Source organism: Prinia subflava, chromosome 5 (genome assembly GCF_021018805.1).
Source record: "Prinia subflava isolate CZ2003 ecotype Zambia chromosome 5, Cam_Psub_1.2, whole genome shotgun sequence".
Lineage (NCBI taxonomy): Eukaryota > Metazoa > Chordata > Aves > Passeriformes > Cisticolidae > Prinia > Prinia subflava.
The window spans coordinates 46,394,667-46,420,516 of NC_086251.1; the positions used below are offsets into that span (position 1 = coordinate 46,394,667).

At 40.4% G+C, this 25,850-nt stretch overlaps 1 protein-coding gene across 8 annotated transcripts in view; it reads right to left on the minus strand.

The window, feature by feature from the left end:
- Nucleotides 1–25,850, minus strand: part of FOXN3 (forkhead box N3) — a 210,093-nt gene that overhangs the window by 64,208 nt on the left and 120,035 nt on the right. For all 8 annotated transcript variants that reach the window (XM_063399185.1, XM_063399187.1, XM_063399186.1 and 5 more), the window contains one exon: nt 11,745–11,809. In XM_063399185.1, coding sequence (XP_063255255.1) covers nt 11,745–11,809 — 65 coding nt within the window. The remainder of the gene's footprint in view (nt 1–11,744; nt 11,810–25,850) is intronic.

Consider the following 25,850-nt stretch of genomic DNA (forward strand, 5'->3'; position numbering starts at 1 on the left):
GTAGAAAGAGCCGTATTTGTGCAAGACATTGTAAACCATTTAAAGCAGCAGCTAAGTTAAAGACAGAGTAAAAGGTACTAAGTTGAAAAGCCAAAAAGCAAAACCAAATAGCCAGAACGCCTCACAGACTGACTACAACCCAATAAAATTAACAAATGTAAGAAATTATTCAGTTTCTTAATCAATCATGCATCTTGGCCAGCATTTGCTAATTTATGTCTTTAAGCCACTAACTCTTTTCTACAAGAAGTTTGAAAATGCAGATCTACTTGTGGTTTTTCAGTGACCAAGGCAAGTTGTGATACTTTTGTTTAAAAACCCAAAACAAAATAACTCTCTCATCAGCAAAATTTTCAAGAGACAGATCCAGAAGTATACTTTCACCTCCCTATAGAGACTTAATGCAGCAAATGAAGTGTCTGCTACCTAAGACATACACAGAAACCTCTCTTTGGCAACAGATTAAGCTGTTGAGGACAGAATATCAACATAAAATCATGGTCATGTAAGATTAAAGAATTTTTTAAAAAGAATTTTATAATATATCTTGTTTAACTACAAACTGCCTCAAGCATTAGCAATGTCAACTGTAGTCATCAAAACTTGAACTGTGTGAAGGGGGGTGGGGAGGAAAAATCACCAGGGGAACAACTTCATTTTTGCTCAAGCGGTCTTAAAGGAAAAACTCACAGAAACAGAAAATAATAAAGAGAAAAAATTGTTTACAGAGCTCACAAACCTGAAGCTTGAGATACTTGAAGCACCACTATGGATGATGAGGACTAGGGTGAAAGTCACCCCCCCCCCCACCCCAGACAAGCCAGTGCTCCTCAAGGTGCAATCCTTGCCCATTGGGAAACTCAAAGGGATTTGATGTATTCCACTGAACCAGAGAGGAATCACTGATAGGCAACTTCACACACACAGAAACAGGTGTACCTATCATTTTACCTCTGTGTGTGTGAATTGATTACAGTATCAATGTTACTAACCCAAACTTACAGTTAAGTCATTGTTATAATTGTAGTGAACCCTACTGAATCACTTTGTTCATGTTAAAGTACTCAATCCATGATTAAATGTTGCTAAACCCCTTTGCACTTTTATCTTTGCATCCATATCCTTTGCACCCTTACAGCATTTTGCATTCCTGGCTGCCATGTGTATCATTCTAAGCTGCTTCTAATTTGATCCTCCTTTGTTTGCTTTAACCTGTGTAGTAGGTAATGCAGTGAACCTTGCCATTCAGCTCTGTATAGTAGTATTTTCACAAACTCATGTTAACTCCTACTTTCGCCAATACCTTTGATGATGTTTCTTTAAGCAGCCAAACCACTCATTTATGACAACAGGAATGGGGCAGATGCACCCAATCTTTAGCACAAAAAGGGGAAGTTTTCTACATAACAATGTACTTCTTTGTACCTGTTCAAAACATTAGATAACTACCTATACTGATAGTTAAATGCATTTGAATATACAGACAAGCACAGAACTAGTTGTATACACACAAAGCTGACGAAGTGGGTATGGCCTTAGCTACTTTTTTATCTTCAAGAAAAATTATGTATTGTTCTTATTTCTCAGAAGAAATAAGTTACTTAATGTATTAATATAAGAAACTGAGTGTTGAAACTCAACTACTGGTTCCCAAAGCAGCATTTACTATTTTAATACAACAAAAGCCAATGAAATTATTCATAGACACAGAAATAAATATTGTCAGCGAGAAACAGAATTTATTATTTTTATTGTATACAATTCCAAGCACTATGACATTCTGACCTGAAGAGAGAAAGGAAGCTAAGAGAAATATAGATGAAGCCAAAGATCCTATAGTCCTATTTCCAAGGTAAAGGAGGTTGTCCCAAAATAATTTAAAGAAAGGTTGCATTTTCTGTGTTAAGCTGTGATCAGTATTAAGTGCATTAAATGCAGTCTGAAAGTCTTACAGACTCTTACACTTGTAAGAAAATGAGTTCATCTCACTCTGCTGATTAGAGAGGACTGTTTTGTAAAAGTTTGTCTGTCAAGATCCAGGTGTAACTTCACTTTCTTTTACAAAGGATGTGAGGAAGAAGTTCTGTGTACAATAGGTTCATGTTCACAGTCTACTGTCTTGGCAGGTGTAATTCTAGTAGTTTGAAACCTGTAGTGTAAAGCACTACTTACCCCAAAAGATGTCCTGGCTTTGGTTTTGGGGTTTCTGAATACACTGTATTTCTCCTGAAAAAGAAAAAAAATCCTGCCTCCTTTCCTCTTGCAGTCCCAACTAATTTTGCAGCCTGTTATCAATTTCAGGAAAATCAAATTTTGAATTCATAGTTGCAAGAACAAACTGTGCCATCCCAGAGCTCTGCATATTCCCAAGTGTATAGTTCAAGACTTTCTAGGGGCAAGATTTATTCCAATATCTGAAACCAATGGATTTTTTCCCATTTAGCTTGAATAAGGCATAGCAGTGAAATGCCACTGACCACCCAATCAATTTAAGACAGCTTCTACTTTTCTCAATATTTCAAATAAAATTAAGCTCTCCTAGTAATATTCCATTTCTGTTAATTTGCCATTTTTTTGATACTTAAGTAATGTATATAATCAAGAACTTACCAGCACAACAGAGATCTGCTCTGACCAACAGGAAAAATTTCTAGCATGTTAGAGGGGAAAAATTATTGCCAGTGTTAACCATGACCATCATTAATACAGACAGCATAGAAGAAAACTCACAAGACACAAACATTGCTTAGACTTGATCACCATCAATGTCTGTCCCATAATTTTCTTCCTTTCACTAGTTAGGAAGCTTTGGCTTCCTCAGGGATTGAAAAAAAAGGTGACTGCCCATCACACAAGCAGGTCATAGCAAGACAGCATCTTAAAAAATCCTAGACCTTCTGTTTTAATTTTCTTATTATAGGTCTGGCTCAAGAAATCTCACATAGTCAAGGAACAGCCCAACTTGACAACAGCACTCCCTTGCTCATAGCAATCTGCACATCACAAAAACTGCTCATAGCAACACAACTGCAATAATATTCTTATTTTAGCAATCTCCATGTAAAGCACAGGCATATGCCTCTCTTGTAGCTGTGCTTTCAGACTCTAGAATTATAAAAGCCAAGATTGCTTCTAATATCAGCCACCTTCACATTTTAGGAATGCCAAACATTCACAGGCTCTCAGCACAGAGCATATGCTCCAACTCATCAGCCCAGAGATTTTGATGGCAATAGTCACAATAATTTCACAGTTACAGAAAATAAATCTTTCCATACTCTATCATTTTCCAAGATACTATACACATTTCACCATTAATTTCTAACTGTGATTTTTTCAGAGAATGTCTCCTGTAAAATGGGATCTATCTGGTGATGTGCTATATCCCTGTCACAGGCCAATGAAATTTACTGCTCTAAGCCCCAGCCTAGGCAGAAGTAGCCTAGCCCCGAACTTCACTTAGAGGAAAAGTTTGACACCAGCTGCTGCCAGACTTGTCTCCATATCTGCAGTGATCACAGCCAGAACACTTCGAGCTACATGACAGCCCCTTAGGAGATGCTCTCATTGTGCCACCAGGTACCCAGTTATACTGGATGCAAACAATCACAACAGGCAAACAGCCCTCACTCTCTGAGCAGACTACAACTCCTGGCATGGAAAGAAAAACATTAGAAGATGTTTGGCAGTCCTAGTAAAGGAAAAAGTCACTGAACAGGAACTTGCCTTTCTTTTGCTCTATCTAGTCTCCATCTTCCTTCACCCAACTGAAACCCAAGAGCAGCATGGTCAGTTTTCCATTTGTAAGTCAGTCTTGTACGTGTGTTTGTGGGAGGAACACGTCTCTAGACAAAAGCACCTGTGCTGATGCCTACAGAAGGGTCAGTCACAGAAAATGCTTTTCCTGAAAAAGCTGAGAACAGCTGCTGGCAATTTAAAGGAAGTAGATTCTAGTAGATTCTAGTGTTCAGAAAGTTATAGCCACATCACCTGCAGGACCAACTTGAAACTAAGAACAGATCCAAAGCCATTTAGCAGCATGATTGGAAAAACAGCACCTGTAGGTTACCTCAGCACTAAACTGCCAGGGCAAGGACCATTCAACCCCTTACCTCCTTCCTGCTTTGGAGGTAACCTCCAATATCTTTTCTTTCCTACACTACTGCAGCTACTGAGGCAGCCAGGTCAGTGTTGCAGGAACTTGCAGCAGTTTTCTCTCTGGTGTGTTCTGCAAAGTGCTGTTTTACAGGCACCACTCACACAGCAGTTGACTGAAGGCAGAACAGGTAAACAGACCAGTGCCAAGAACCTCTGCCCAAGGTTAATACTGGGGTAGGACTCGCCTTCCAGCACTCATCCACACTCTGCAGTTGTCAAGGGAAGTAAGCAAAGTCAGTAAACTTCATCATGAGTCACTCAGATGTAATAATTTCGAAAGTCAGTACACAGGACTGTTACAAAATAAGCAGAGTTATCTGTAAAGATAGTAGACACCCATGCAGATATGAAACATAAGTTACTGAGTTTAAACACATTAGGAATTCAATTTATCTCTGTGTACTCTGCAACATGATCTACCAAGACCTGTCTGACGGAGTTCTGTTTTCTTCCTCCTCAACTTCAGAGACCAAAGGTAGCTCAGATCTTTTGGTCACAGGGAATATAAACAGCTAAAGATCCCATTTCCATACTAATGGCTCTAACATCCATGTTAGCAGGACCACACTTCAGCTTTCACCATATTTACACACTCAACTAGAAAAATAGGAATAAAAAAACTACATACAAACTGCACAGCTATATAAACACCCTACACAGAATGCAGAGCTAAAAATGTCACCCCGAAGTCACCATTTCTGTGTGAATAACTGCAAAATTCAGTCACTCATTGGGATTTTTTTATTGACTGTACAGTGCTAAGGCCATTACAAAATCCTCTCACAAACTGGAGCCCTCACCAGCACCCTCAGGACCCCAGCAGCACCACTAGGAGTTTGCTCACTTTCCCAAACAAAGGAGAGCTCTGCTGTTCAAATTACTCCCTCAGGGACACACTGTACAACCCCTCTGACTTAATTTTACTTCTTCAATAATACCACTGCAAACACACTGAATGCTAATAATAAATAAATTATTCAAATATTCAGTCTCTACGGAAGCACCATGTGAATAATCCTGAAAAGAAACTCCTGAAGAAATTGTCCGGTATCCTTCATGTGTGTGTGTGAAAAAGAAAAAAAAAAAACTGATTTAAATAATTATGCCATGTGAATGAAAAGCGATTTATTTTAACAAGGACAGATAGTAGCTTTGCTGTTAATTCAGTATGTTGACCCAAAGCAAGTCACGAGCAAACAGAGCATGACTGCCACCATTGTTTCAAAGACTGTGGAATGGCAGCTCAGAGAACCAAAACCTGAAAAGAAAACATGACAAAGTCAAAAGGTTTAATGCTCTGCTGATGAAAGTAACTACACAGGAACTAGCCATTCAAGCCCCCCCAGGTCTCTACACAAAACAGTCACTTTTCAAGTGTATCTCTCAGAGTTAAGAGTTCAACTGGGGAGAAAGAAAAACAAACCAAAACCCAAAATTCACTTTCCTGCAAAAGCTAACAGACAGCTCTGTTGCTTTTTACAGTTACAAACTCCCCTGTTTAAAGTTCTTCCATTAGTGGAGCATCGGAATATGATGCAGAGCCAATATTCTGTAGACTGACAGCTCTGGGCAGTGAAGAGCACCATATTATCCTCATCTCACAGAGCACAAAACCAAGAAATTATACCCCCAGAGCAAGAAAATGTATTTAGATTCTTTGGAACAGGAGATCCCAAATATGCATTAAGAAATTAAGGTTTAGTTGGATTTGGGCCTTAGAGTTTTGCCCAAGACTGTGTTACAGATCACAGCACCTAAATCTACCAAACCTAAAGATGGATTATTTTGTATTGCTTTTGGCCTTTTTCTTATGGTCACCATGACATTTAAGTATTATATAATATTAAATTATCTGTAATACGTATGCTACCTTGCCATGTTCTTTTTGTTTGCACCTCTAGGCAGAAGAAGAAATGAGAGCATTTCTCTCGAAGGTTAGTTTTCTTTGGAGGTGTGACATGCAATCCTGAAGGTTAAATGCAGGTGAGATTTGCTGAAGATTCCTATCTTTCAGCTCTCCCCTGCTCCTCCTTCTCCTCAGCCCTGTTAGCTCCAGAGGGTACAGATACCTCGTGTTCCAGGATGGGCTGTACCTCTCCCCCATGTGCCCAGGACTGCACCTGTTCTGCTTGCCCAGAGAAAAGAGCAGATGAACTGAACTTCCACAGGTGAAAGAAGCCCACGGTACTTGCAGGGGCTCCTGGGTATTTGTTGGCAGTGTTGACAAAAAACATTCCAAATTTTCCTATTATTAGACAGCAAATACATCTGGCTGGGTGCATACAGGCATCTTCTCTTAGTGATTTTGTTGTCATGTTCCCTCTTGAAAGGCTTTATTCTTGAATGTAAAAAATCAACTCCCAGCTTCTCAAGAGGAAAGGTGGAGTAGCTGGTGTGGGCAATACTCATCCAAAGAAACCAGGCCCTGTTGTTGTTACATTCTTATACTAATGCCACTATTAACATAAAAACATGGGCTGAATGTCTTCATTCATAAGAGTGAAAGTCTGTAATTTAGCCTTTTCAATGGAAATAAGCAACAAATGCCCCCTTTTTGCCTCCTCCCTGCTGGCTTATTTCCACCTCAGAAACTGCTTCTACTAATAGCTAATGCTTAAAAAGGTGAAGTCCCAAATCTCCTCTTTCATTTCTTACAAATACTTAATGGGAAAGAGATTAAATGGCTTGTTTGGACATCTCAAGGATTCTCAAGCTTATTAGAGAAGAAAAAGATCTCTGTACAATTGTATGCATATGTTCAAAATAAACTGGTTCCTCATCTTTTTATGTAGGACATCTCATTTCTGGTCTGTCCCCAGTTCATACAAAATAAACTTTCTTATCAGGAATGCAGTTTTCTATCTCAACTCAGCCTTCTCAACTAAGAATAAAGTGATCCATATGCTTTGGTACCTTCCTTAAAGTCTGAAATCATGGCCAGGTGTCAGATATAAATAAAATGTGAAAGTCATCAACCTGGACCGAGGGCATTAAAGGCCAATAGAGCAGCAGTGCTGAGCTTCCACTTCTATCTGCAACCAACTGTGGAGTCTCCATCTCACGGTGCTTTTGGTGACACCTAACTCTGTGAAGAAAGTGTCTTCCAACTCTTTCCTGTCAAAGCTTCTCATGGGTGGTGCCAGCTACAGCCATGGCAGCTGGATCAAGGCAGATCACACATGGGCGGCTTAAAGAATCAGAAAGAAAGTGTTCTCTCTTCCCAGAGGAGGACAAGTCATCACCAGGTAAGCATCCTATCCCTTGCTCTGTTCTGGAGCATGAGGATGCCTGTTCTCTGCAGCTGCTGGAGAGAAAGAACTAAGCACACCGTGAGATTGAGGGACGGCAATCCCTCCTTTCTCAGGCTCCCTCAGCCAGGAGGGACCAGAGGCCACTGCACCTCCTCAGTGCTCTCCTTCTGCATTCTCAAAGGGATGGATTTTTCCAGTCTTTCTTTCCATCCTCATTAAAAGAGAATCATGGCTTCCAAGGAAAGTCATGGTGTCTGAATTCAGTTCACTGACTGCTGCAATCCAGTTCACAGGCGTGAATCCAGGTCGGCAGGATCTCTGAAGTAAGAGTTCATTGCGGTAACATCCACAGGCAGCAGATTTAAATTGTGCTGGCTGTCAGAAAAGGAAGTGGAGGACCTCGCTCACACCAGAAAGCAGACAACTTGGCAAGGATTGTGGCTCTATTTACGGTAGGTCAGATCCACTGGAAGGTGGAGCATCAAGTCTCAGTGAGGAGGCCCATCTCCATTTTTTTTTCCAACAGCAATAGGGACTGGATGACCCAGGTTCACTTTTCTTCCCCAGGCAACAAAGACAAATCAAGACAGAACAAATTGGACAGAAAAAGGCATTTTAACATGCTGCATTTAATTTATTAAAGTGTGAGGGCAAATAAGATTAAAAAAGAATAGTAACTTTGTTGATTTGGGGTTTTTTCCCCTCAAAAGGGAAGTTACATCTTTAATAAACCAAACCCTTCCACAGTCCAGTTACATCTTACAGGTGACACTCAGCCACTGGCATTTATATGACTGCTGCTAAAAGGTAATTTGAAGATGTATTTTTAGTTTATTCAAGAATGTCAGCTGTATTAACAGCAAAATAGTTTTATTATTACTGCTGATCTGTGAGCAACAGCATGCTCAAGTCCATAACATGAACTTAACACCCAAGATCAGAGCAGAGGCAACGAAACTGCCCTTTTCAGAACACCGTATATTAGTTTTAAGGTTTTGAAGTTAATGTGACTATGGCCCCACCTATCCTCCCCAGTATAAGTTCCTGAAGAGTTTAGAATATATCTAGATATTTTCCACCATAAGGACTTTTTCTTCACATATATTTTATTATATAAAAATGAATGTGTTATGACAGAACAGAAAAAACAGCGTGGACAAAGCAGCAGATTAAAAAAAAAAAAAGACATGATTTGAAACAAACACACAATATATACAGTAACAAGCTACCAAAAACCCCACAAACAAACAAACAACAAAAACAAAAAACAACAACAGAAAAAGAAAAGCAGCAAGAGCAAAAACCTGTTTTGTATGTGTCTTGGGTTGAAATTCCAAACCAAGACAATATGGAAATTCTGAAGGCTAGAACACAGCAATTTCCATGGACACACAGGTCAGTTTTGAGAGAAGACACTAGAGTCTGGTAAGACTGAAGGTCCTACCTAAATTAAGCTCTGCATGGGACTTCTCCAGAAGACCAAGCAGCACAAAGATTTAGAGAGCAACCATCACCTAGCAGAAGGAGTTCAAGACTTCAAAAAGCACCTAGGCAGGTGACGTACTCAATACAGAGTAACTCGTTAGAGAGTTAATGCTAAGAACAACAGTACCATGATCCTCGCAAAATGCTAAGGCTGCCATCTCATATCTAATAAAATCTTAGGCAAAAAGAGAACAGAGTAAATATATTCCAAAATTTTTCAAAGAATACAAAGCCAGAAAGTAACAGAGAAATAAACCTGCTCATGTCAAAAATATTAAGGAAAGAGAATAGCTAAAATGAATTTTAGCCTCCCTTTCTCTTCCTTTGCAATTTTGAGGTACAGAGTCAACTGTTTTCTCAGTCACTTTCTCAGAAGAAATATGTTAAACTCTTCACCATAGTTAAGATTATTTTGCCAAATAGTTCTGATATAAAATGAATGAAAACCAGGAGCATCAACAAGTCTTCTTGGCTAAAGGAAGCACTACTTACATTGTGGAATTTTTTCTCTTCATTCCTCAGACCAGAAAAAGAACATTTTTCTTAACAACTCAGAAGAAATGAGGTGTGACAAGTGCATGTGAACAGCACATTTACTATAATTACAGAATTATTCTGTATTATTGTCTATAACACAGTGAACACTCTTTTCAAACATAGTAGAACAATTATCGAATAAAAATAGCTTAAAATTCCTTTGTTACCTCAACTTTTGCCAATCAAAAGGTAGTACTATAACTTGAAACCAATAATTGAGTCAATTTTTCATTCTCCGCTTGCATTAAGCTGATTATAAGCACTGGAAAAAGACTTGAGATGGTCATGTAACACAGATACTGACAATCATCTACACCTCATCTCACACCTCCCTGCACTGCTACCATTTCTCTGCTTAGGTCTTCTGGAAAAAGACACTCAGAAGCAGCAAAGTGGCGCATGCACTATTTCTGTGCAACCTGCTAAAGCCTATATATTAAAGAGCCTATTGTACGGAAAAATCTGAAGACAGAAACGAAAGCAAAAAGACAGAAAGGAAGGCTTCACTGATTTATCTCCTTCCTTTAGAATTACAACCAGGAAGTGTTAAAAGACTACTTTAATGAGGTTTTTCTTCATACTCTCTCATCCTTCCAACCTCAGTTGTATCATGCACATCACAGCCCAAATTGGCTGTGTTTTCCACTTGAAATGGCAACACAGAATGCCAGCTCAGAACGCAGAACGTTAGGCTTTGTTAGTTGCTTGAAAAGGCAGTCATCTCTGTTCTCTATTTCTTTAATATGTTGAAAAGTTTTGGGCTTTTAGATCTTCCACCCCAATATGGAAGGCAGAAGAGGGCAGAGGAGAAAAGGGTAGAGAACAATGTATTCCTCTTTATTGTGAGAAGGCTTTAAGCAACAACTGAGATAGGGAGGACTACAAAAACAGCTGTTATTAATTCCTGGTATCTTGCATCTTAAGAAAAGGTAAAACATTTCTGCTATACAGACTTGATAGAGCAAGTTTACATTTTATCAACTCAGATTACGAAGACTACATATGTGCAAATACCCATTTAAAATCTAAATTGTTGAAAAAGTGAAATAAATCAAGCTATTTCACAGTCGTTCTTTTTACTTACAAAAAAAATTAAAATCTAGTTCTTCTCATTAGGAAGGACTGTAAAGGTAGTAGATCTATCTGGTCAGACTAAAGCCAGAAGCAGCTAAACTCTTACAATTTATACCATCTCCTAGTGCTAAGAAATAACCTGAATGCTTCAATGTATTTAAAATTCACTTGAACAAATCTCAGCATAGATATTTAAAAGTTGCACAAATTCTTAGATATGTGCAAGGAATTAACTTGAAAAACATTCTCAGGTAAACCTCAGATGCTGGATTACTTTGGTGTGTAGAAGGTAACACCGCCTGACAATGAATTATTTGCTTGTGTCTCACTGTGAGTAAAGCTCCATTGCAGGTGATTTAGATAAATGCTCCTGAGAACATTGCATAGCATTTTCTATCAGAAGAAAGACCAGAAAAGTCTTAGCACAAAGAGAATGAACAGAAAACTGAGACAATTCACAGATAAATACTTGCAAAGACCATAAAACGATCCTCAATGGTGTAAGTTACTTTGCACCATAGAGAAACACTCGTGGTCTGGGGACACAGCCTTCTGTGTTCCTAAGACACCTTCTTTAAGAGTGATGTACTCAACAGCAGAAATACAGACACAGCAGTAAAAAACTATTTTAAGAAGTCTGGTAAGGTAGACTGCAAATTTTCAGCTATCAAAACTGCAGTCATCTAGCTCCTGTAGATATTGTGCATACAATGGAAATTAGATATTTAACACTGTTCTATGAACATAAGCAGTATTAAACATGGTAGCTTTCTTGAGACAAAGACTCTGACACTTCTCCCCACTACATCATGGCTACCTACCTTCTGGTACCTTTGGCTATCAGCACAATTAAGGAGTAAAGAAAAGGATTTCTCTCAAAGAACAACCTTGTTTCATCCACAGAGCTAAAAGCTGTGTTCCTGGAACATTTCCTTCTGGGCACGCTTTATTCACACAAAGGGAAAAAACCAAAAAGCCACCCTTCACCATATATTACAGCAAGCAATTCAATGATCTGAGGAAAGAAAAAAAGCAGCAACTTTCACAGACTACACTCACTGTACGTGGGTAAACCGTCATTTTCAAGGCACCAGATGCGCAATAAAGGAGAAAGGATAAAGGAAACAAAAAAAAAATTTGGTTATTTCTTGCTGGGTGAGTATCAAAAAAGCTGCGCAATTTGCAGAAGTTATTTCTCAAGTAGAACAGTTACTCCGGGATGTAGTATCTATCACCTACCTTGTAGTAGGGCTCCATTTCTCTTGAAAAAGGTGCTCCCTGGCCAAATGGGTGGACCTGATGTGCTAAAGGGAATAAGAGACAAGTGTAAAGAAAATCACATTTGCATTATAAGTTGCAATTATAAGTTACTATTTGCATAAATTCTGTTTTGTTCTTAAAGCTAATGTAACATCATGACACTTTTGCCTTCAAGCAAGGGTCTAAAATTTCATGCTAAAAATAGGTTAATTTGATTCAAGATCGACATTTTCTTCACAAGGAAAATCCTCCTTAGCAAAGCACACACCCACACTCTTCTTGGAGGAAGAGACAAAAAAGCAATTTCAAATAAATAAGAAAAAACCTGAAATCAATGCCAAAATTATTCACTGAATTCTTAGTACAACCAAATACACTACCTTTTCCGAAGACACCTGCTAAAAACTTTAACTTTTATGGCTTTTGCTCAGCTGTGACAACCTGCTGGCCTGGCTCAGGACAGCCCTGGCCAGACACTGGGCAGCTGCTGTGCCTCACCCCCGAGTGCCCTTGCCCGCAGCAGAAAGCACAGCTCAACATGTCGGCTGCCAGCACCGACACACCTCGGCCTTCGCGTGTGCTCGGGGACCACGGCAGCTCCTGCCAGACCCTGCCAAGGCAGCGGCCATGGGGCCACTGGGTGCCTGGCAGGTGTCACTGCCTGCCTGAACCAAGGTCCTGCCCTCAACTCAGACAGGGCCAGGCTCCTCTTCTGCTTCGCCTCCTGCTCACACAGAGGGTGCCTGAAGGTGGTGGCCTCCAAGAGGCCACTCCTATGACAAGTGCCAGTGAAGGCAACAACACTTCAAACACAGGAGGGGGAAGAGGAGGGAACACTGGTGGGATCATCTAAACCTTGTTTCCTTTGATGCCTTGGAGCAGCCCCACAGTGCTGTGGGCTATAGAGTGTGAAGCACCTGTTCCAACAACCTGGAGCACTGGTGAGCTGGAGGAGAGGGGAGGCTGTGAGGAAGCTTCCCTGCAGCAGCTGCCCACCACCACCTCTGCTGGTGAGAGGACTGCCACCTCCTGTCCTGGCTGCAGGAGGTGGCGGGGCCCAGTTGTTATTCTACACTGCAGCATCACCACTGCAGGCATCGTCTGCGAGGAAAAGCCAGGCGCCCACTGGAAGTGCGCTGATTTGCCTCCACAGCGGGAACGTGTTGAGATCAGCCTCTGAGGACTCAGTCCCTACCACAACCATTCGTTTCCCTCCTGTTTTCGCTGGAACACAGTTACAAGAGACAGTGATGCAGCACAAAGTGGTGAAAATGCAAATCCACAGTAGTGCTGAACAGACAGTGCTAGCATGGAGGCCAATGGGGGGAAAGGAGAGGTGGGGGTAACCCCAACCCAGTTGAGTCCATTGAGTGAAGCTGAAAGGAGCCCAGCCAAACCAAGCCCAAAGCAGCACAGAGGAATGACTGGAAAGCGGCAGCAACCCTGGAGCTGACCTCCAGCACATCAGAGCAGTACAAATGGTGGTACAGGCACCTGCGAGGAACAGAATCCAGTGGAGCAGCAGCACAACCTGACTTGGATGATCTAGCTTTTGGGAGGTTTCCTTGTCACTGTTTTCAGTTGTTCTGGGCTGAGTGGCACAGAATGCTATCCACAGGAGCTCCCTCACCATCTTGCCTGTGTTCTCAACTACCACAGGAATGACAATCGTCTGGGGAAGCCACGTGGATACAACCTTCAGGGAATATCCATCATCTTGTTTTTGTTTCCGGTAGTGAAGATCTTTATTGTAAATAAAATACATTCTCTCTTGGTACACTTCTGGTATTAATATTGTTGTTGTTATTGTGCATTTCTTACGCTGTTGCTTTTTGCTTTCAAAAAAATTGATTAATTGAATGATTGTAGATTGTTATTTCAACCCATAGTCTCTACTCTTGTCCCTCCCTTACCAGAAGGGGTGAAGGAAGAGGGAGTGGCTTATTTTGAGTCTAATTTGTTGCTGGTGTTATAAAGCACTGCACTCTTTTCCTAGCAGCACTGCTGACTGCAGTCCAGGTGCACCCCTCCCTCCCCTATGGCACAGCTCATCCTCTCCATCGACATCTGTAGGTTGTGCTGCCCAGAGCAGAAATGTCACTCCCACTCCTGCAGCGTGGGCAATCCTGGGCAGGAGACACTGCCTGTACGATTTCCCTGATGGGATCCAAGGGCTCAGACACAGTGAGTGTTCTAAACCCACAGTATCTGGGGGAAGTAACTATTTGTTGCAGCATTTTCTAGGCAGGTGGTAGAGACAGGCTGCCACAGAGTCTTTTGAAACCTGTTTCTACTTCAGAGTACTCATGAAACAGGTTTCAAAATTCTCTACAGCTTGAAGACAATCACAGGTGCTACAGATTCAGTATGCTACAAGACAATCACAGGTTCTAATATGCTACAATTTTACTGAAATCAGCATCATGAAACTATGCTACCAATACATAAATAATTGCCCTATGCCCAAATTTGGGCATCATTTATAAGTAAGAGACTAAATATCCTTTGATAAGATTGCTGTAAGGCACTCTGCATTTTTAAGGAGGTAATCCTTCCTCTATGGTTGCAAAGTGTGGATCCAAGCCCTACTAATCCACTTCTACTCAGTCCCTTTTGTCTCCTCTTCAGTTGACAATTGCTACACAAAATGCAACAAAATGAAAACAGGTACTGTCTATTACAGTGACAGCATTAGCAAAGTTCTGCTAAAACGCCACATAGAAGAAAACCACTTCTCCACAATTATACTGTAGATAGTCTTGTGCTAATATATAAAAAATCCACTGTATTAAAATAAGGACTGTATGTAAATCCGAACCAATTACGCAAGTAATAAAAACCTTCAATATTCCTGCACAAAAAGGGGAATTGAGAGAGAGAGAGAGAAAACAAAATGACCAAAAAGAAGTTAAGTAGGTCTACATTCTAAGTGCTGGAGAGCATGGGGCACACACTTGTCTAAACACACTCTCACTTCATAGTGCTTAATGCAACCAATTGTTTGCATTCCTTATAGTAAGCACCCGCTCTTCAGTGTAGCTCCTCAACTCAAACGAAGGTCAAGAGCTGTTGAGGGCATTCACACTCCTGTAGGATTCACTCCTGTAACATATGTTACAGTGCATCAGAGTCCCACATAATCCCTGGAACAGGACCCATTAGGCTGGATGGAAAGCCATAGCATGGTCTTCATACTGTAAAGATTTGCCAGTCAGAAACCACAGCACGGCAACTATATGCCTTTCAAAAGCCCAAGAGAAAAAAAAAAGTTAAATTCTGAAATGACACTGCAAAATAAATTTACTCCCAGGCTGTCATAAGTGGGTGGAAGAGGGTTAAAGAAAGAAGTGGGAAAAGCGTATATATTTGAATAGACAGAATGTCTCCACAAGAGAAACAAAGCCATAGTGATTTATCTTATTTTACAATTTGAAAAAAGGCCCAGGGCTCTCATAAAAATCTCGATCTGATTCAGCACAAACCCACATGAATGGTGAAAATTAACTGTGTCTTCCCAGGGAAGAAAGCTGAAGAATTAAAGCATGTAAATAATGTACTGCAGGGACTGTCAAGCCTTTCACACCAACTAAGTTTTCGGTTTACAGGGCTTTGCAGAGCTTTATCTATGTCTGATCTGCATTGGATAATTTTTTTTTTCTGTTTCCAAACTTTTGTATGTGAAATCTCAGAGACTATTAATTATTAAAACATATTTCAAGTTGCGAAATGACAGAGTTGAACTATCTCTCACTTTAAAGTGTTCAAAACCTGCTTCCTCTCTGTTCCAGATTAAGAAACTATTTGAAGAAGGTTTATCCTTCTAGAGACCATCAATAAAAACCCAAAACATTTGGTCCATCTCAGGCATTTTTTCAAACAAGTTGTTTCTTCAGTGTAGCCTGTAAGCTGAAAGAGAAGAATGACTAGCTCTCCTACAAAAGTAACAGCATATTCTGCATTTAGGCAAAATAAAAATGCAAAATCTGGGTCTATGATACTCTTTTGTAATCAATACCTGATATAAAATTAGTATTTATGCTATTAGCGTTAATCATGTCACAATGACTAAAGTAATATCTTTTGGAAGAAAAGCAGTAAGCGGTTTGGACTCTTATCTCACTATGAAGAAACTTGGGGATTAATACATTTTTGCTTTGGACATGTTTGGACTGGCCTAACTCTGAAAAGCAAATGAGCACAGGGCACTTGCAGGGGGTGGGTGGAATATGGATGCTAACAATTGGTCTGAATTTAGGCTTCAGGCTCTGCCAGGGCCTGTAAAAGACAGGCAAGCAACTTTCTCATTCTGGCCTGGGAAAATCTTAAGGAGGAAACCAAAACAATCCTTGGAAGTGAAAAACCATCAGCAGGTGTTGTTTTTCTAACATGTTTACTGGAAAAGGTGTTTACAAAAAGGGTGTAGACTCTAAAGACCAATCATATGAATCGTGCTGAACTACTCTATAAATAGAGAATTTAGACGAATAAAGATTGCTCTCATTTCATCATCATATCGAGAGTCATGTCGTTATTTCTATGCCATCCGAAAACCATAACGACAGTGGAAGGTGGACCTTGATCAATCATAGTGAACTGAGATTTCAAGGAAACATCATGAAAGAATAATTTGTGTAGTTTATGAACTAGACAACACATGAAACATCAACAGTTACCTGCCAAAGACCATTGGCTTGATTTTTAGAAAATACTATCGTTTGAAGCACACGCTCAAGCCCAAAGGATATCCAGGCCACAAGAGTGTTTGTGCAAAGGCACAGAACAGGATCCAGGGGTACAAGTTCAGAGGCACCCAGTGCACGATCCACCTCTCTGCAAAGCAGTCATTGGTACTGTGGCATCTGTGCACCATCACAGCAAGCAAATGAAGTATTCACAGCCCGCTGAACCTGAGAGAGAACCTGTATCTGAGAGAACTGATGGAGGATGGTGTTTAACCCCTGAGGAACTGGGAGCCACCATGGATCAAAGCCCACTTTTCCCATGGATGTGCCTAGCAATTTTTAATGGCAAGTGAGACTTGATTTCCACTCAAGGCAAGCGATGAACTGCTCTTTCTCTGAAGACACAACCAGCAGGAAACTTTGTTGTGCCACTGGGCCCCAGGCATGAGAAGCTTCTTGACTGCAGGGATTTTTCTGAGAAAAGACTTTTCCATAGGAAAATGTTGCTTTCCTGAAATCTAAAACATTCTACAGGAATGTGTTGATTTGAATACTGTTTCTGCTGGAAACCAGGCCAATACAAAGACTGTCCAGCCAGTGAGGGTTCATGGCAGCTGGCCAGCCCAACCAGGAGCTCCCAGGGCATACAGAAACAATAATCTGTGTGAGCCCTCTAATTAATTATTTCTATCAAAACGTATGGCAGACATTTATAAAAATCTTCAAGAGGTGCATAGGCTTCAAGAAACTTAAGAAAGGAAACGTAAATCCTTTGTCTTCTGGAATTCACATTAGAGCAGGGAGACTGCAGTTTTAAAGCCAGGCACTAAAAAAAGCCAGAGTAAGAATTCTCTTGCACAGTTGCCGTATTTCACAACTATGCCAAAAGCTCTCACAGGCCTCTTTGTCAGAGAAGCTTGATTAACAGATTTAAAAAACCCAAACAACGAAAAATTTAAACCAAACTCAATTGTGTGGGACTACACACCACAATTAAGGAATTATGAAAACATAGAAGCCAGGCAATAAATACAGGCCAACGACTATGTTAGCAAATATGTCCACAGAGTGATGGTAAAGCAGGAAGACACAGAAAGAGGGGAAAACAAACACACAAGCCAACACCAGCCCCTGAACACACATTTCAAATGCTTCACTTTGAAGCTGACACTTATTAGCCCAATGAAGGACAGCTCAGTGGAGAGGAAAGGAAACTGCTTCACACACACCTTAGCCCACCATGGCCAAGAGGAGGTGGAATTAGCTGCTGGGGCACGGCTGGTGCAAAAATACATCCTGGCTTTCAGGAAAGCCTAGACTACAGGGCAGAAGAGCTCAGCAAAGGACAGGAATATGAACAGTGCCAGCTGTAAGCTAACAAGCTGTTGCACACAAAATGCCCAACACAGTTTACAGTAAGCAAATAGCTGCTAGACCATAACAAGCAGCAAGGAAACAGAGGATGTCCTCTGCAGCCCTTACCAGTAGCAAAAATGATGGGAACAAGAAAAGATGATTGACTGAAATGCCTCTACATCCAGCTCAACCCCATACACTGCAACTACTCCCCTTTGCCCTGGAGATACCAGCTCTGAGGACAGCTATATAATTGAAAATTCCTGGGAACAGAAGCTGCCACTGCCAGGTGAAGAAAAAGAAGGCATTGCTGTACCTGTGCTGTTAAGTATTCCATTAACAACCACCCACAGTGCAAAATGCTTCTCTGCCAAGCCTCACCAACACCTCCGACAGAGTGAACTGAAAAAAAAGTCAACAACACCAAACCTGGAAGCAATAAATCATTTCATCAAAGAACAGCCAATGAAGCATCTTGCAGGCATAGAAACCCACCTCTAAAAGTTTCTGAGAAGCTACTAAATCACAGTTAGTCTTATGTTCAAGTTGCTGATAACAATAGCTGTAGATGCGTTATCTGGATGGAGCCCATTAAACCCTGTGTCCAGAGGCAGCAGGGAATGATGCTCTTGACAAGCACATTCAGCTCCCCATGCCAGCAGGGTGCAGACTGGTACTATAAGGCAGGTAAATGGCTGTCCAACTAAGCTGGAAGACTTCAGTTTTTACCATTACTTGAGAAATAAATTTAGGATGCTGCTGTAACTGAGGAAAAAAGGTTAAGTATGTTTTTGTGGGAATACAGCGTTCCTTGATGCAGGAAGACAAGCAGTACCTCCTTAAGGCAATCACCCAGTGTAAGGCACGGGAAATGTTCCCAGTAAGGCGGTGAGCAGCCTTCTTGGCTCCCGCGCTGAACAAACGTGATCTGTGCAGTGGCTGTTGAATGGCACAGGAGGAGTCACCTGGTCCAAACCACACTGCCATGACCTTGGAGACTGAACACAAGACACACAGCAGCTCCTTCTGATTGGTGACTCTTCTAACACTTGACAGCTCTTCACTGTTGTATCAGCTTCCTTTTCTACACTCAATGCCATTACTCCATGGGGATGAACACCACTACTGCACTGCAAAGAGGGTCTAATTCTCTCCATCTGTGTATAAAACCACAGTTGTTTTAATGAATGGATCACTGTCATTATACCTTTTGAGCAATATCAAAGTATTTATATACTGCTGGACCTGTAACACTTATGGTTTGCTAACGAGGAAAAGAAGAAGCCTAATCCTTGCCAGCAGCTTGCTGGCAGTTAATATCACAACTAGCCACCACCCAGCAACAAAACAAGCAAAGCATAAAAACTCTCTACTAAACTGGGCCAAAGACAATACATAAAAAAAAAATCTCAAAGGCTGAAGATAAGGTATTTCCTGACTTCAATGAAAACTAATTAATACTTTAGAGATTTTAAATATATAAACCCATTACTCCATCTTCTCGAATTTTCCATAACTGTCAAAACATTACTGTTAGAGAGATTTATGAATTCACAATATAGATTTTTAATTTATGACTGCTAATATAATATTCTGGCAATGCTTCTCTTTTCTCTGCAATTCCCTCTTTTACTGTCTCTCAGTGTCTCTCACTTACTCCAACGTGAGATCAAGACTTTAAGCTCCTAGATAGAGTCTTTCCTAGTTTCTCTAGGGTGTCTAACACATTTTCAAGTGAACAATAAAACTTTGATCCCTTGTGAACTCTAAATGAGTTTTCTATATGACACAACTGCCAGAGGGATTACATCTAAATTTCATTAAAAACTAAAGAAAAGTTGCTCATGAAAGCCACTTATGAACAAAATGCCTGAAAATAAAATTTAATGCTTTTTGAAGGATGAAGTGAAAAGCTAGTCAGATCTTTCTGTTCTCCAAAAAGCCAAAGTCATTGTCCTGCCATGGCCTTCACTTAAGTAATTAAGCAAGAACATGTCAGGGGAAGGGTGGGGGGAGCAGATTTAAAAAAAAGTTAAAAGAAAACTTCTCAAATTTCCAGAATCAGAGATAAATATGGTAATTCCTAATTTCAAGAAAAGCATAGCCATGTGTCCTTTGGAGCCCATCAGTGACTCTGCTGTGGTGGTCAAAAGGCCCCTCTCACTGCTGGTGTAATATACAAAGCTTTCTTCTCCCCTGTGTGAGACTCTAGCCTTCAGCCAGAATGTTGGTCTTTGCTGAGAGCCAAACATTATATATTTATGGACAACAACACAGGATTTGCTTAAATAAATGGAAATAGCTAGATAATTTCTAGAGAGTAGTTGTTTCAAGAGAGATGGCTATTTGAGGTACACCAGACTCGTAGTGCAAAATGAAAATCTTTGGTTAATCTGTGTTTAAATATTTTAAGATGTATTTTGTCAACACAAGATAATTCTAGGCTGAATACTGAAACATGAGAAAGTCCAGGTATAGGTGAAAATTCATGGTGAGGCCACTGTTCCATATTACTTTTAATTTAAAAAGATTTGGAATTCCCATTGGGAATTGGGAGAGGCTGTCTATAAGCCTCCAGTTCTAATTCTGCCTCTGCCACTGAAATCAGACAGTGACTCCAGGCAAGTAATTTCATCCTTTTTTTCTTAGTTTTATTTTTCTTCTTCTGTACTAAAAACAGGCTTACTGACACAGATTATATATCTCCGGAAGGAATAAAGAATTGTTAAGTAACAACACAATAGGTGAGGGAATAGTCTTTTGAAGTGCATGTAGTTAAGGAGAGACCAACACAGCTCACTTCTAGAGCACAGCTGCTATTTGTTCCCACGTCCCTTATTTCAAAGTAAGGAAAAATATGAGGTTACTTCACTTGCTGAAGTGTTGTGTTTCTCCTTATTTCACAACTGCTATTAAATGGTTTCTAGACTATCACTGGATGAATAACTGGTAGTTGTCAGGCAGAAACTTTGGAGTTACCTAATCTTGCTCTTGTGCTGCAGAGCGTGCCTGTGCCAGCTCAAGCAGGAACCACAAGTCAGTGCCCTGAAGCCCAGATGAATAGAATACTCCATCTACACACAGTCACTGGCTTCTGAGACTACAGAGGACTGTGGCCTCTTTTGGGCTACAGCAGCATCAAACACTGACCCAACCAACAGGGAGAAGTTTGATTCTCATCTATTTTATGAAATCAGAAATGGAGCACTTCAGTTTCTGCTTCCATTTGCTGAAATACAAGCGATGGGAAAGAAGAATTTCATTTCTGGTTTGGTTTCACTTGCTTAAGATTGCACTGGAAAAGAAAAAACTACTTGAATATCAGGTTCTGGAAAAAAAATGAGTCCTAGAAGTTGTCCGTACCTAAGGCCTACCTTCACTTTAAACTTAATGTAAAGAGTCTGCTCAGATAGTTATTGCTACAATATAGACAAGGCTGCAAGGAACATCCACGCTGACCACCTGAGCAACTGAACCGCACAGCGATTAACCAGGTGCAACACTGCAGTGTTCTTCTAAAAGGATTCTCCCAAATCAAAATCAATTAATTTTTTTTAAAAGCCCAAGGTCACACAATTCTGCTATTCTAGTCCTGAATTCTCCATTTATTATCTTGCAGAATTTCGAACAGCTTTGCTGATAGACCTGCCTGGATTTCAGAAGTATTTCCTCCATGAGGCTCCCACTCACATCTCTAACCATGGCCTGTCAGTCAATCGGACTTGAGGGTGAGGTGGGCACACCTCTGCCTGAGAACACGCCACTTGTCCGTTCTAAAGACACCAACGTACTGGGAACGTGCACAAAGTTATAAATGTGCATGTGCAAAAGGGAAAATCTGATCTCAAATGAAACAGAAATAGATGGAAAAAAGAGAGGCAAGGCCTTACAGCGGGGGTGAGGGTGGGGGGTGTGCGCGCGCTCTGCCAACTGTTTCAAGTTGCTTGCTGAAATTCTTATTTATCTGGAATGTTGTGATCCCCCATTTCACCAATTCAAGAATTTAGGGAACTTAAAACTAAGCATGACCTGCAGGCTGCTGCCAGGATGAACTCCCCCTCCACCACTTGCTCAAAGCCAGGGCACTTACCAGCTGAAATTTTCCATACTTGGTCTTTCTCATTAATCTTGAATGAATGTGGCTCAGATGATTCAGAACTAATCTGGCTTCTGGAATTACAGCAGCAGAGGACAAACGAATGTTTAACCTCTCCCCTGGAACATTTAACCTCTCCCAGATGCTAAGGGTACTTTTTCCCTGGGAAGGTTAATGTGCTTATAGGATCTGCAACAGTGCCGCAGAGGAGGTTGCAGAGATTTGTACTCACTGGGCCATACATGAAAGTGTTTGATGTATGTGCCAGAAAGTTATGTAAAAGCAGAAAATACGACAATGATGATGACAACAACGGCATCAAAATAGAAGTATTCACATATTTGAAAAGCCCCAATTACATATTTCATCATCTCAGTTCTACCTCTTCATGAGTATTTACTACATGAGTCCTACATCCATGATAACACCCTTATGCCCCAGAACATCTGAGCCTGAGGACCATATTGCACAGCATGCAAGGTGCTTAAAACATAAATGACAGTTTGTGGATGCTATCACCAACACAAAAGTTTAATGCATAAATAATGTGTTATCCTTAGAGATATATTTTTAGAAATAAACTGTTAAGGCATTAAAAATTTAGTATCAAAATGTGTCAGTTTTCACTCATTCATATTCCCAAGATTATTCCTTTTGAAGAACTGAGAGCTGTATTTTAGGGATGGGGAGAGACATACCAATAAACACAAAACTCCCCCCTATAGCATCCAACAAGGGCTGTTTCACCTCAGGGTCCGGGTCTACAGACTCAACAAAAGAGACAAAAGAGAATATATGCAAAAAATGCAAAAAAGAGCATTTTTGCATTCAGAAGAATTATAGAGACACCACCCATTATCAATTCTCCCACCCACCGAGCTACAAAGAAATTATTTCCATTCAGAGAAAGGAAAACGTCCACAGAGGTAACAAGGTACCTCCAAAACCACCCAGTAAACAGTGGCAGAGCAGGACCAGCCCCCACACACTCCTCTCAGCTCTGGGCCCCTGCTGACAACCCACATTGCTGCTGTCAGGGCTCCTCATCACTCACTGACATTGGCTGCACCTATAATAGCTCAGCTTTTTTCCTAAAGTTATCCCAAATGTTTCAGGTTGGCTGCAGAAGAAATCAAAAGCCAACTTCTAATATGCCCTCCACTTTACAAGAAATTTAAAGCAAATGGTACAAGTTTGATCAAATTCTATCCTATCAGTTCAGTCCAGTCAGGAGAAGATGAAAATTTTCCACTTATTCTTGAGAACTATTCAACTTAACAAGGCCTCAAATTCAAGGGGCAGAGCAGATGAGACCTCTCGGATGCTTACACTACAGAAGTCCCTTCCCTCTCTGCCAAAATGAAGAACCCCACTGAACTATGGCTGAGAAGTGTGCGTGATTTGGACTTCTCTGGTCTCTGGAACAAGAGTGCTCCTACCTAATTTTACAGGAGCAATAACCACAGCACCCAAATTCCAGTATCTTAAAATTTTCAAAGCAGAGCTATGAAATAAAGAATTTCACACATTCTGCACACCTAACTGTAGACAAATACTCAGAGGACTTAATTTTGACTCATTTTAGCCACTTTCATTTTAACAGAAAAATAAACCTCCCACCAGTAATGGAAAATAAAATTCAGTGTGCATTTTTATCCCTAATCCTTACCTCTATGAACAGATAGTCAGCCTATTGAGAATACTAACATTGTACTTAATAATATTCTAATAATTCTCTCAAGTTACAATATTCTCTACATGAATAAAGGAACTCAGTGAGGAAAAGAAAGGCTGACCTTCACAGAACTTACAGTGAGAAGTCTCCCTTCTACCTTTAGGCCAGTGATTTCTCTTATGACTGATGAAGCTATAACGATAAAAAAGAGACTACTTTTCCAAAAACTGTCTTAAAACACTGTAATTTCAACAAATCTCAGCTTCCCCAGTGGGATCCATGATGTGGTGTGTTTCCCTCTGCTGTTTCTCCTCAGCTGTTTGTACAGAAGTTGGATGGACTCAGTAAGACAAGGCTTTAACACTGCCCTTCATTTGGGGATTTGCTGCAGAAAGCAGAGGGGTAAGAATAAAGAATATATGAAGAGGGTGAAGCTTTACAATTGGTTTTGCAACAATATACTTGTTTCTACATCTCTGCTTTATCCATTGCGACTCCATGTGGTGATGGTTGAAAAAAATCATTATGAACATGAAAAAAGTCATAAAAAGTCACAAATACTAGAATTCCTTTTTTCTGCAGTGTATCTGCACAGCGGTTTGTTAGAAACCTTGTGTCAAAACAAAATCACAGAGGCACAGTCTAGGCCATCTACTCTTTCTTCACAAAGCCCAAGGAAGTTACAGAATAAACTCAAGTATGGCAATTCAGCAATCCTCAGTGCCCCTCCCTGAACCTTGGTGTAGCAGCCAGTGCTAAAGAGACTGCAGGTTCTCTCCTCAACAAACCAAGAGGTTCTGGGAGGTCCATCAGCTGGTGGGCAACCCCAAAACTGGAGGTATTTCACTACTGAAGAGCACAATCTTTGGAGGCACCAAAAGGAGCTGCTAAGGATAGGCATGGTTACCTATCAGATACTGTGTAATTCTCTTTTCAGTTGAACTGCTATCTGCCATGCAGCTGCAAAATACCCTTATTAATATTAACTAGGAAAAATATGTTCAAGAACATATATGCACTCTCTCTTTGTGTAATTAATCCTTGGGGTAAAGCTGTTCCTTGGATCACCTCAAGTATAGAAAATCAGTGAGCTGGATTACAGGAAACAATTACTTATGGTACACTGGTGTTTAGAAAGAGACAGTGACACCCTGACATCCCCAGACAGCATTTGAGCCCTCTAAAGCTGCAAATCACAGAAAGTATCAAACTATGCTTTTCAAACATCAGATGACTCAAGCTTGTTCATTCTAGTGAAATAATACTAATCAGTCATAAAATGAATGGGACACAATCTTTTAAATATTCAGAAGGCAATAATTTATAAAGTATCTGTTTACTACAACCAATTAAGCAGAAATATTTTCTTCATGTGGCAATTGTAAATTCTGACAAATCAGAGAAGGAAAAAATGGAACAAATTACTTTGCCAAACCACTCCAGTTAATTTTCATGTTGGTGGTTTCATTGACAGTTAAGTCTTTTTTATAATGTCATGTACAGAACATCACTGAGTTTTCCAGCCAACACACAAAGGGCTAACAGTAAATACACATGAACTGAAAAGCAGAAAGCTCAGCCATTTGCAGGACTGAACCATCCAGATAGCTGCCTCTGCTAGATGTGGCCAATACACCTGCAGCTCTCAGTTCAACTGGAACATGCTCAAGTAACAATTCCTTTTTAGAAATCCCTGCACCTAAATTTCAGATCATAGAGAAACACGACTCGAAACAAAGCAATCTTGGAGACCTTCAGCAGAAATTGCTGTCATCTCATTCCATTCTTAACCCTTTTGAAGCCGTTTTTCTGTCCTACTCCTAGGAGGACCTACCACTCTGTTATCATCACCAATTCCTGTTTATAAACCTCCTCCTCCATGTTAGCTCCTCTGCTGAATCTGTTTTTGGGTTTTATTATTGTCTTTATTCTGTTTCAGAAATTTTCCAGCTCATTTGTACAGCCCTTAGCATCTCAGCATGGGACAACCTTACAACTAAAGTCTTATTAAAGCTATTTACACAATTCCTATGAACAGGACAAGGGCCCATGTTTCTTCGTCAACCTGTATGGAAACTCAGCTGACAGGTTTGTCTCTCAGTCTCTCTTTCTCTCTGTTCTTGGAAGGACTCTAGACTAGGTTGTGAAGGCGAGAAAACAGCGAGATTCGCTAGATTATGTGAGAGAAGTATAATGGAATAAAAACAAAATGGACAAAAAAATAGCATTTAACAAGGGCTCTGGATGGGAACTAAGTTACTTGGCTCTCTGATAAA